A 12,863-nucleotide genomic window follows, 5' to 3' on the forward strand; every position below is an offset into this window, starting at 1 on the left:
CACCCTTTCTTTCCAATCCTGATGATGAAGGGTTATTTTCTTCCATTGCTGCTGTCTGACCCACTTCCAGCATCGACACTGAGTCACAAAGCAATACAACAGGGATACAGGGCCTTTGGCCCAACTAGTCCACACTGACTACATTGCCCACCTATCCAGTCCTAATTTCCTGCATTTAGTCTGTATCACTCCAAGTCCCACCCCTCCATGTACCTACCTAACTGCTTTCTAAATTACACGGTTGTACCAGTCTCTGACACTTCCTCTGACAGCCTAATTCATATTACTCACCACTCTCTGCATATAAAAAAAGTTGTTCCGACATCGTTTTTGTTTTACTTGTTTTAATTTAGAGATACAGCACGGTACAGGCCTGTCCAGCTGCCCAGCAATCCACCGATTTAACCCCTAACCTCATCACAGCACGATTTATTATGACCAATTAACCTACTAACCGGTATGTCTTTGAACTGTGGGAGGAAACTGGAACACCCCTTTTTGCTCTATTTATTTATTGTAACCTATAGTCATTTTTGTGTCTTGGACTGTATTGCTACAAATTTCAGGACATGTCAGGTCAATAAACTTGATTCTGTTTTCCACTGTATCTATGTAACAATCACAAACCAGTTTACAAAACTGTTTTTCACTGTACCTTGGTGGGCATGACAATGATAAACCAATACCAAAAATGCTGATATGAAGGATGGTAAATGAGAGCATCTAGACTGCTCTCATAATGGGTACCTCCTGTCCTGCTACCATTCCGCCCTCGCCCTGTCAAACAGCGCCGTGGCGTTTTGGGCCACGGCGGGTTCCCGCCAATTCCCACAATGCCCCGCGCGGGAGGCGGTCGCGGTGGTTTGAGGCGGGCCGGCTCGGCGCCGCCATTTTACTCGCTGCCGTTGGTGCGCTCTGCTTCATTTTAGAGCAAGGAAGCTTTTCTATCCGCGGCGGTGCTGAGCCTGTGATTGCTTCCCTTCCCCTTCCCCTTCTTTCTTCATCACGGCGTCCGGGTGGAGGGGAAGGAGATGAAGTTGACGGATAACGTACTGCGTAGTTTCCGAGTGGCCAAGGTGTTCCGGGAGAACACAGACAAGATCAACTGCTTTGACTTTTCCCCAAATGGCGAGACGCTCATCTCCAGCAGCGACGACGACTCCATCGTCCTGTACGACTGCCAGGAGGGCAAGTGAGTGAAATGACTGTCTTTTAAATCCCCTTTCTCCTTCCACTCAACCTGGGTTCAGATATCGCGGAGCACGTTGCCTCCGAGGCCTGCGGATCTCGGCTTCGATTTTCACAAAGGCCGGACTAGTTTCCTGAGGGAGGCGGGGTGACAAGCCCAGGCTCAGACTGTAGCAGTAGCTGGAAAATCAGTTGTCATATATCATATAATATTTATAAAGTCTGCAGGTTCTCATATTGTGATATTCACTACTAGAATACAAGTCAATTTGCTTTGATCCCCTGGGATTGCCTGAGGTTAATATATCTACCCTTGGAATGGGTAGGGAAATATTGAATTATATAGCCGGAGATTGTTTTAATACCAGTAATAGCATCTCATCTTTAACCTTTAAATTCTTGGAAGTGCTATTGGGATTTCTTCATTAAAAATCTGTACCTGGTTTTTCCAGTGCTTCATTTAAGTGGGGAATTGTGTAAATTGAGGCATTAAAGTTGACAATATTAGTAACAGCGCATATATTATGATAGGGAGGAAAAGAACTTGCATGTATATGGCGCTTTCAACGTTGCAAAGTGAGTCCCAAGACGACTCACTAAATATATCCATGCCGAGTCAGAGGAGGAGCTGCTTAGGAGTGGTAAGTGAACGCAAGATCCTGGGACTGGGCTTTAGTCCATATGGGAAAGCAACGTTTAGGCAAATAGTTTGGAAACTTATGAACAAGGTAACGCGGTAGCGATAGAGAGGGAGAAAAACCTGTACATTTGTTTGGGTGGAGGTGTGGATGCTTGTGAGCCCAAAGTGGTTATGGGGCTGAAAAGGTTACAGTTAATAGGCAAGTTTTGTGATGTGACTTGAAGTGTATCTAGGTCTGTACTGTGTGCATCTTTAACAATTGTTTGATTTCCTTAATATTTACTTTATTTGCTATTTGCTTTGGTACAAGGTTCTGATTACTGCTCATTCCTTAATGTAAATCTTAAAATATTAATTCCTGTACTACTTTAATTATATCTGTTGAGGGAATGTAGTTGCGCTTGGTTACCTCTAACTATTAATGCTACTTGTAGTTTTAGGGCCACTGGAAAAAATTGTAATTGTATTAATAAAAAAGTGCATTTTGCATAGCCATAGTGTTGGTCACAGCAATGCACATAATGAATATACCACTTAAGCAGACAGGAATTTAGGAGAATGAATGTTATGACTGATTTAATGTACCAATTTTTTTGTTCTCGTGCATTGAGTTTCAGCTATTTGTTCTGTCATATTTATAATTAGATTGAAAGGGAGTGTGAGTGGTACAGGGATGGTGGGTCCCACAATTTTTTGTTTTGCAGTGACGAAGTCTGTGATTTCCATATGTTATTTTTACCAGTGCAACCAAGATTGTTCAGAGTCTGTGGGAGCAAGATAGTAAGTACATTTGGCTCAAAGGATAAATCTCTTCAGTGACCCAGATTCTTTACTTTCTGGATGGTAAAATATTTGGTGCAGCTTAATATTGGGTGATAAAGTTTTTGATGGTTAAATGAAGATGCTGATTTGTACTTGGAGCTTGTGATATGCCATAGTGGGTTAATTATCAGAGAATGAATGTGTTGCTGTCTTTTATATTTAGCTGCCATCATGTAACTGGACTATAGTGACTGACCAGTGCAATTTTTTTCAATCTCCTATTTCTTCACACTTTTGTATGAAGAACGCCCTTCTACATGGTCATTCACTAGTGATGACTGCCGCAGATATTCCAGCCTTTGTTACACGGACTGGGTGGGAAAATTTACTTCCATGAAGCTTTTCAGCACATACAGTTGCAAGAAAAAGTTTGTGAACCCTTTGCAGTTACCTGGTTTTTTTTTTGCATTAATTACTTATAAAATATGGTCTGATCTTCATCTAAGTCACAATAATAGACAAACAGAATCTGTCTAAACTAATAGCACACCAGCAATTGTACTTCTTGTAAATACTGAGTACACAATCCCAGTCTAGATTCTGAAAAGTATATGAATCTCTGGGGTAATGCCTTCTACACTATTTGGAGTCAGATGATTCAATCAATGAGTTGAGATTGGAGGTGTGGGTTGTAGAGGTGGCCTGCCCTATTTTTAAAAAAAAAGACACAGTCAGGTTACTGACAGAGCCTGCAGTTTTCAGGAAAGATTTGTTTATGTGTACCATGCCTTGATCAAAACAACCTTAGAAGAATTGTAGAGATGCATGAAGCTGGAAAAGGCTATAAAAGCATTTCTAAAGACCTGAGTGTTCATCAGTCTACAATTAGAGAAATTGTCTACAAATGGAGGAAACTCAGTACTTTTGCTATTCTCACTAGGAGTGGATGTCCTTCAAAGGTCACACAAAGAACATGTGCATTGCTGAAGGTGGTGAAGAAGAACCCAAAGGTTAACAGCAAAAGACCTGCAGAAATCTCTAACCATTGCTAAAGTCTAGAGAAACACTGAATATGTATGGTGTTTATGGAAGGGCACCATGGAGGAAACCACTGTTCTCCAAAAAAACATTGCTGCATGTCTCAAGTTTGCAAAAGACTACTTGGATGTTCTACAACACATAGTTCTATAGACAGATGGGCAAAAATTGAACTTTGGCAGTAATGCGCACTGCTGTGAGCACTGCCCATGGAACGTAATGGCTTGGGGCTGCTTTTCTGCTTCACGCCCTGGGCAGCTTGCAGTCATTGACGGAGCAATGAATTCAAAATTGTATCAAGTCATTTTACATGAGGATGTCAGGGTCGCGGTCCATCACCTGAAGCTTAATAAAAGTTGGATGATGCAACTAGATAATGATCTGGAACATGAGTAGATCAGCAACAGAATGGTTTAAAAAGAGGAAAATTCTTGTTTAGGAATGGCACAGTCAGAATCCAGACCTTAACCCGATTGAGATGCTGTGGCATGACCTGAAGAGGGCTATTCATGCAAGATATCCCAGAAATATTAATGAACTGAAACAGTTATGTATGGAGGGATGATATAAAACTCCTCCTATCTATTGTGCAAGTCTGATCAGCTGCTACAGGAGACGTTTGGTGGAGGTTTTTGCTGCTAAAGCAGGTTCTACCAGTTATTAAATACAAGGGTTCTCAGACTTTTTCTGGCCTGGCTTGTGAATGATTAAATAATGTGTTCAATACAGATGTGAAAAAGTACAATTGTTTGTGCTATTAGTTTAGGCAGATTGTGTTTGTCGATTATTGTGACTTAGATGAAGATCAGACAACATTTTATGAGTAATTAATGCAGAAAACCAGGTAATTGCAAAGGGTTCACAAACTTTTTCTTACAACTATACACTTAGAGATGACCAGAACTGAGGTTGTGGAAACATTAAAAAAGATAACTGGTTCATTATTTTTTATTGGTAGTTTTGTCAAAATTACTGATGCTAACTCACAAATTGATGTTTCCTCTTTGCTCATCATCCTAGCTGTCAAGTTTGGGACCATTTTGTAGATTAGCATATCAGCAAAAAAAATTCTTTACTGGATGCCAAACCAGAATGCCTTGGCTGCACTCTTTCTTTAGCTGCAATTACTTGAAGTTCAATAGTAAGTTAAAGGTATAAAAATGACAAACTACTGCTTAAATGTGTAACAAATTATGTATTTAAATAAAACACAGAACAAATTGGAACAATAACAATACTACTAATGTACTATAAATCGGTATTAGTTACTAATAGTTCTCGATGGAGGAATTTATCCAGTGTATACTGCCTTGTTCTTTTGATGGACTGTAAATGAACAAAATCAGTGCAGACACCTACTACAGGTAACGGACTACCTGCTGTTGATGATTGCATCATCCAAATCCTCATTTTCATTGTAATAATCAAGACTTCCAATAGCTTCGTAGTTCTTGTTGAAGTAGTGAAATTGTTTTATTTTCTACAAATTCCAAGCCTGACTGAAATGGCAGTGAGCAAAGCAGTTCGGAATTATTATACTGTTTATTTTTCACCTGCTATCAGTGACAAAAATCACTGCTTTTTGAACATGAACACACGCAATTGATGCTATTTTAAAAAAAGGGCTTGCTGTAAGCATGGTGTAGTGTCTTAACAGTCACGCAAGTGGACACGACTGACACCATTTAGAAACTGTCTGGCCGCAGTCTCCTGTCCCAAATAAACAAATGGAATATCTGCTATCTTCTCAATTAGTTTTTGTTCTTTAAGAGTTGTCCCAAATAAGCAGCTGCCCTGATTTACCAATGGCCCAATTAACCAGAATCATCTTTATTGCCTGGTGGTAGTTTTGAGCCGAGCAATTTTTCAATAAAGTGGATGACTTGACCTACTTTGAGCAATATGCAAAATCTTTTCCACTAATCTAACTTCTAAATGAGTGCACAAAGGTAGGAGGGAAAAGAAAGGCAAAGAGAAATTTGAGATGAGGTGGAAGCCAAGTTAGTTGGAGAATGAAATTTGTACAGCATCTGAAGATCTCAAGGTAGTGTTAGCGATCCACAATTTCCTGCAGACAGTTCATTAAATTACTTCTTTAACAACTTACAAATATGATTCTACTACAGGTCAACATTCACTAATCTGACTACCTATAATCCGGTTCCTTCGATAGTCCGCACTGATTTCAAGTTTCCTGCGCAACTATGATTTAAAATTTTCCAGGCCACTGTACCAATCTGCTATGCATTGTTTTGGTTGCACTAGATCTGTTCATGTGTTGGCGCGCTCTTGTAAGCACAGACAGGTGATTCCTGCTTGTTTTCCTGCATTTATTAATATCATTTGCGTGAGCTGCAGCCGCCCAGCACCCGCCAACGGCGGGGGAGTTGGTGCGCCCTGGGTCGGTCCACCTTGCCCACCTGCCAGCAGTCGAGCAGTGCCCTCCGGCATCGCCCAGCTGGCACTCCGTTCTCTTCTGTCTGTGACCTCAGATCAGATGTGGTTACCTGCTGAATTTAAGCATATTACTAAGCGGAGGAAAAGAAACTAACGAGTATTCCCTCAGTAACTGCAATTGCAATGTAGTCTTTGGGGTAACTGCAAGTCTGTGTCTTTGCTATCGCTTAGCTCATGCTTGAATGCTGGTAGTGGGTGCGCTTTATTTTTTGCCGGTGGGGAGGGGGGATCGTTGCTCGCTGCCGCTTGCGCATGGGGGGGGGGATCTTAGGGGTTCTAACATTTAACTGTCGTTCATTCTTTAGGGCACTCCTCTTCGTAGATGGTTGCAAAGAGAGAAAGCCTTTCAGGATGTATATTGTATACATTTCTCTGACATTAAATGAACCTTTGAATCCTTTGATATTTTAAAGGTATTTACATTTTGCTGGTGTGCTTTTGGGTTGGTTGAATGTTCTGGCACTTTGCTGTCTCCAGGGTTGGTGAGATTGGGAGAGGAGTGTGTGGCCTGGAATGTGGGATAGGGGTGTGAGCCTGTGATAGGCTCCATTGCTTTTCTCTGATTGAGACGTTAAGCAAGGTTGAAATTAACGGAAGCTAAAGCAGAGGATATGCGGGTCTTCTGTGCTATCTGCCTGCGTTTGTTCCGTCTTTCTCTTCCTCTCACTAACTGCTGTTGCAGGAAAGTACAGGAACCTTGGGTTCCATGTTGCAAGAATTGTAGTTGAGGTTTACAGTGGCATGCAAAAGTTTGGGCACCCCTGGTCAAAATTTCTGTTACTGTGAATAGCTAAGCAAGTTAAAGATGAACTGATTTCCAAAAGGCATAACGTTAAAGATGACACATTTCTTTAATATTTTAAGCAATAAAACTTTTTTATTTCCATCTTTTACAATTTCAAAATAACAAAAAGGGAAAAGGGCCGGAAGCAAAAGTTTGGGTACCCTGCATGGCAGTACTTAGTAACACCCCCTTTGACAAGTATCACAGCTTGTAAATGCTTTTTGTAGCCAGCTAGAGTCTTTCAATTCTTGTTTGGGGGATTTTCACCCATTCTTCCTTGCAAAAGGCTTCTAGTTCTGTGAGGTTCTTGGGCCGTCTTGTATGCACTGCTCTTTTGAGGTCTATCCACAAAGTCTTGATGATGTTTAGGTCGGGGGGCTGTGAGGGCCATGGCAAAACCTTCAGCTTGCGCCTCTTGAGGTAGTCCATTGTGGATTTTGTGGGTGTATTTAGGATCATTATCCTGTTGTAGAAGCCATCCTCTTTTCATCTTGGACTTTTTTATAAACAGTGTGATGTTTGCTTCCAGAATTTGCTGGTATTTAATTGAATTTATTCTTCCCTCTACCAGTAAATGTTCCCCGTGCCACTGGCTGCAGCACAAGCCCAAAGCGTGATCGATCCACCCCTGTGCTTAACAGTTGGAGAGGTGTTCTTTTCATGAAATTCTGCACCCTTTTTTCACCAAACACACCTTTGCTCATTGCGGACAAAAAGTTCTATTTTAACTTCAGTCCACAGGACTTGTTTCCAAAATGCATCAGGCTTGTTTAGATGTTCCTTTGAACTTTTTGAATAGAACTTGCATCTGATTCCACCATGTTTTCTGTCAGTATGTTCTGAACCACTTTTTAAAAAAAAAATCACCCTTAAGATCTCATTTTAACTTGCCTACCATCCTTAAATCCATCTCCACTTGTTTTACATGCTGTAATCAAGGGAAAACAAAATTGACTATCTGTCCAATCCAGAGAAACTTGTGACAAATTGGGAACTTTTCTGGAGTTTAGATATTTAGACAGGGAAAACCATATTTTGAAGAGATGTTATAGGTGTAGGAAGGTCAAAATGTTGATCTTGGTTTTGCATTTGTAATGAATTGTCATTAGTGTATCTATATACTACTAAGACTCTCACGCTCTTGTTTGTCAACTTGTGACCTCTGATTAGCGCAAACGGTGCATTACCTTGGCACTTTTTTGGCTAAATCAAATTAAAATGTGTGAACTTACAGAATGCAGGCAAAGTTCAGGGTTAAGTATTCGTAATAAAATTACTTGTAGTGTTCTTGTGCAGTGTGTTGAAACTCTGACTAAACACCAAGTTAAACCGGAGCCAGTGAAGACTGAGTCGTAGTAAGGTTAACCATTTACTGTTCACTCTTCCACATTAACGTTGTATGGTGAAAACTGTTGATTAAAGAAAATAGAAACATATACAGTGTCTGTTTCATCCTGGAGACCATGCGTGCTCTCTTCTTTTAGCAAGTGTCTCCAGCTGCCCTGAGTAGGGGGGGGGGGGGGTCCCGTCAAACCGCCGCCGGGCCTGAGCCCACCCCGCGTTTGGAATTGAAAAGCCGACACATGCCACCCGAACCACCGCTTCCTTAACAGAAACCGCATTAATATTTTTACTTAATACTTTCATAGGAACTTACGGCGTTGCTTCTGTAATGTTTCTTTGTGGGTAGATACGGAGCTCTTCATGATCATGCTGCACGCATGGCACCCGCCTTTACACCTTCTCCGAACTGGAGGTTACACATAAGACACGGTGCAACTGGAGGTGACGTCATCATCGTCACCGCGATATACCGTAGACAATGAATTTACCTTTGTTATATTGTAACTTAATTATCAACCTTTAACTTTAGAAAATAGTTACAAAGAAATCATTTAAAGCGTAGACCCAACAAAATCAAATAAATGCCTTAAGGGCAACACATTGCTCATTTGCCAAAATAAGCAGGCTCGCTTTCATCCGAGAGCTGATCCGCCATAATGGAAATCGGGACACGACAGTGCATGGCCAGACTCAGCAGCGACGCCTACCAGAGCAAAAGAACAGGGCAGCTCTATTTCAAGGGGTCACATTCTGCTAATCACCATCGGTATGTGCAGGATTGGGACAGATCAAACTGAGACCCATCAATAAGAGATAATAACATCTTATTGTAATGACATACTTCGAGACACCCACAAAACCCTTTGCTGCAGTCAAAGGACAGCGATGACTATATCACGTCCATTTAGGAGGGCGCCAACCACATCATCAAGAATAATCAGCATCCTTTGGTGTTACTGCTTTGTATCTTCTATCCAGCATTAGGGTAGAAAAAATGGTCAGCCTAATTATGCCACGTGGAAAGGGAAGGGGGACATTATGATCAAGAGATGGCGCCAAACGTCATCGGGAAGCGGCAAGGAGAGGGAGGGAACAAGAATCGGATGAGGCCAGGGCCGCACGACTCCAGGATCAGAGTCAGGACAAAAAAAGATGAGGGAGGAAGAGACAGAAGAAGAGAGGCATGCACGTCTCAGAGACAAACAACAAACAGCAGAAGAGATGAAAAAAGGGGGATGAAGGGGCTGCATGTCTCCAGAATGACAAAAACAGGCACAGGAGGAGGAGAGAGGAAGAGACAAAGGAGCTGAGAAATGCACGTCTCCAGGATCAGAGACAAAGAACAAACAGCAGAAGAGATGAAGAGACGGAGGATGAAAGGACTGCACGTCTCCAGATTGACAACGAGAGGCACAAGGGTTGCAGATAAACCAGAAATGATGCCATCAAAAGTGTCCTTCATTAAACAAAGCGGAGTTTTATTTGCTTTGCTACATGTCGTTCTTCTTTAATAAACTGAAGTTTTCTACTTCAGTTTCCAAAGCAAGGCATTCAGGAAAATTTAATGTACATTCAGGTTACATCGGACTGCACTACCCTTCTCTCAAAGGGTGCCCCAGCAGGTCACCCCGTTGTCTAGTATTACACTAAAACTGACTGCAGTGTTAGAAAATCTATAGTTAAATGTGGAAATTGGGAATGACTGATCTGATTTTTTTTTTGTGCTTGCGCTGTTACACTGTCTTCTCTGATGTAACCTATAGCCACTAATGATCTGACAACAGCTTGTGTTTTTATGAAGTGTTAGTGTTGCTCAGTTGTTGGACACCTATGAGGAAAGTTTCCTTGTGGCAATTTGCATGAATTTTTAATTCTAATAGAGATAGTTATAGAAAACAACTAGAGTAGTAAAAAGAGATTAGCTTTATTTGTCACACGTACATCGAAATATAGTGTCATTTGTGTCAATGACCGACAAAGACCAACACAGTTATTGTCAAATCTTAAGTTGCTCCTTTTTAAAATAATTTATTGTAATCAATGCCATGGAGGATCCACTAGCATTTTTAAGTTGCTAATTGTGCATTCAAAATAGTTAATTCTATTAATTTTAGAGATATAACTGTGTCAAGCCCATGCTGCCCAATTACACTTATGTGACCAATTAACCTGTTATCCCGTATATCTCTTTGGAATATGGGAGGAAACTGGAGTACCCAAAGGAAACCCACAGGACGATTGGGAACATAGAAACTCCTTACAGACAGCGGTGGAATTAAACCTGAGTTGCTGGTGCTGTGAACTTGTTTGTTTCATTTATGTCCTAAGTAGCTATTCACAAATATTTCAAAATAAAACCAATTATTTATGTCAAAGTTCTGCTAATGTCAATTGATGCAAATCAAATTATTTTCTATCAGGCCGAAGAGGACATTGTACAGTAAGAAGTACGGAGTTGACCTGATCAGATACACACATGCAGCAAATACTGTAGTTTACAGCTCTAACAAAATTGATGGTAAGTTGGCTGCTTTTGTATAAAGCTATATTTCCTTCACATTCTTCAGGACTGGTTTTTCTATGCACCTTGTAAAATGTTACAATGTAAAGTTTTCATGTTATAAATCCAGGCATTGTATCTAATTAACAATTTAGAATGGCATGTTAAATCAATGATTTAAATAACTTATTTACTTCCAGCAGTACAAAATACGTCAGGTAATTGCAGGAAATTAGGACACATCGGGGCCAGTACATTTTGTCCCAATTAGCTGGTTTCGTGGAAATAGTTAAAAAGATAAAAACGACAAACTACTGTTTAACTGAGTAACAAATTATGTATTTAAATGAAATGCAGAACAAATTAGAACACTAATCAATACAAGCTTGCCAAACCAGCAGAAATGGATCACTCAGTTGGAGTCTGGATTACTAGAACCAAGAACGCTTTATTAAAGAAACAAGCAACACAGTACTCTAATCAAAAGGATAATGAATGCAACAGTTCAGCAATGATAAACATACATGTACACAGAATTAAGATAACAGGATCAATCAAGCTCTATCGTTGTCTAGGAGTAAATGACCAGTTTCAAAGTGACGCAAATTTCAGTTCAATTTAGTTCAGTTCAGTTCGCAGTAATCGCTGCTGTGGCGATGGACAGTGGGGGGAAGGAGAGAGAGAGCAAAACGAATGAATATTCAAACGGCTTCCACACAGACCTTCGCAGTCAGCTTTCGGGCGAGTCCTTTGTGATGTCATCTGAGGTCACCGACCGTGACCCCTCCATTTCCAGATACGATCTTTTCTCTGCGGTGAACCTGGCACCCAGGCAAGGGTGGACACACACCAGGTTCCCGCCGATCGTGCCTTTCCACCCTGTGCATCTATGGCTTGTCCTGCGACCAGCCGTCCCAAACTTCCCACCGACTTGTGAGAGACGCACTGCTTCCAGGGTCTCGTTACCTCGGGGTGTCATATGTGTCTTGCCTTAGCGAACCTGTCCCTTTTTATCCCCCTGCTGGGGTATCGCCTGTCCATCACTTCAAACAGTTCAGGGTTCAAAGGGGGAGCCGATCTTGACAGCTCTCCTTCCGTTACTCTCCCTCGTCCCTTCATTAACATCTCCAAATGCTGCTGCATTGTTTTCCTTATCTCTCTCTCTCCTGAAGACAGGTGGCAGACCAACTGCTGATCCCACTGGTGCCAGTACAGGACAGCTAACATCTTAATCTATGTGTATTCTCGTCACACTCAGTACTGTAAAACTGTATTAGTTCCCAAATAGTTATCAATGGAGGAATTTATCCACTGTATACTGCCATGTTCTTTTGATGGACTGTAAACGACCAAAATCAGTGTAGACACCTAGTACAGATAATGGACTGCCTTCAAACAGAGCTTTTGACAATTGTATCCTCCAAGTCATCCTTTTCATAGTAACATTCAAGATGATTGTTGATATCTTCAAATTCTTGTTGTTTCCAACTTCTTGAAGTAGGGAAATTGTTTCATTATCACTTCTGGCTGTTTCTGGCATTTACAAGCCTGAATGCTTGAAACCGCAGTGAGCAAAACAGTTTTGAATTGTCTTGCTTATTTCTTGCCAGCCATCGTGACAAAAATCACTTTTTTGAACACAAACATGCAACTGATGCTATTTAAAAACTTGACAGTGTATCATCTAACAGCCATACAATGTGTACGTGACTAACACTGGTTAGAAGCTGTTCAGCAACAGTCTTGTGTGACAAAGAAACAGTGAATCTTCGCTATTTTCTCAATTAGTTTTTGTTCTTTAAGAATTTTCCCAAATAAGCAGCTTCCTTCATTAACCAATGACCCAATTAACCAGATCCACTGTACTCATTTTTACTTTTCTGTAACTTTATTTTATCTCTGTTTCAGTTATAATTACACTTGATCCGTAATGACCTTTTGCCTCATTGATATATCTTCTCTACTTTAAGTGTGTTTAATGAAATGTTAAGCATTAGTCCTTGGTAGTTACTAAGCCATATGAGGAAAATGAAATGAAAGCGTTTTGGGATGTTGACATTTAAATCACCAGTCCTGCATAAATGTTTGAGGTAAAATGCTATTTACTTTTGATAAATAAGATACATCTTCAGTACACTGATTTTCTACTA

At 40.8% G+C, this 12,863-nt stretch overlaps 1 protein-coding gene across 1 annotated transcript in view; it reads left to right on the forward strand.

Moving 5' to 3' along the window:
* The first annotated feature begins 847 nt into the window (after window positions 1-847).
* Window positions 848-12,863, forward strand: part of wdr82 (WD repeat domain 82) — a 48,918-nt gene continuing 36,902 nt past the window's right edge. Inside the window, exons 1-2 of the mRNA XM_072280789.1 lie at window positions 848-1,192; window positions 10,634-10,731. Of these exons, the coding sequence (XP_072136890.1) occupies window positions 1,032-1,192; window positions 10,634-10,731 (259 nt within the window). The 5' untranslated portion in view covers window positions 848-1,031. The remainder of the gene's footprint in view (window positions 1,193-10,633; window positions 10,732-12,863) is intronic.

The sequence above is a fragment of the Mobula birostris genome, chromosome 16 (genome assembly GCF_030028105.1).
Source record: "Mobula birostris isolate sMobBir1 chromosome 16, sMobBir1.hap1, whole genome shotgun sequence".
Classification (NCBI taxonomy): domain Eukaryota; kingdom Metazoa; phylum Chordata; class Chondrichthyes; order Myliobatiformes; family Myliobatidae; genus Mobula; species Mobula birostris.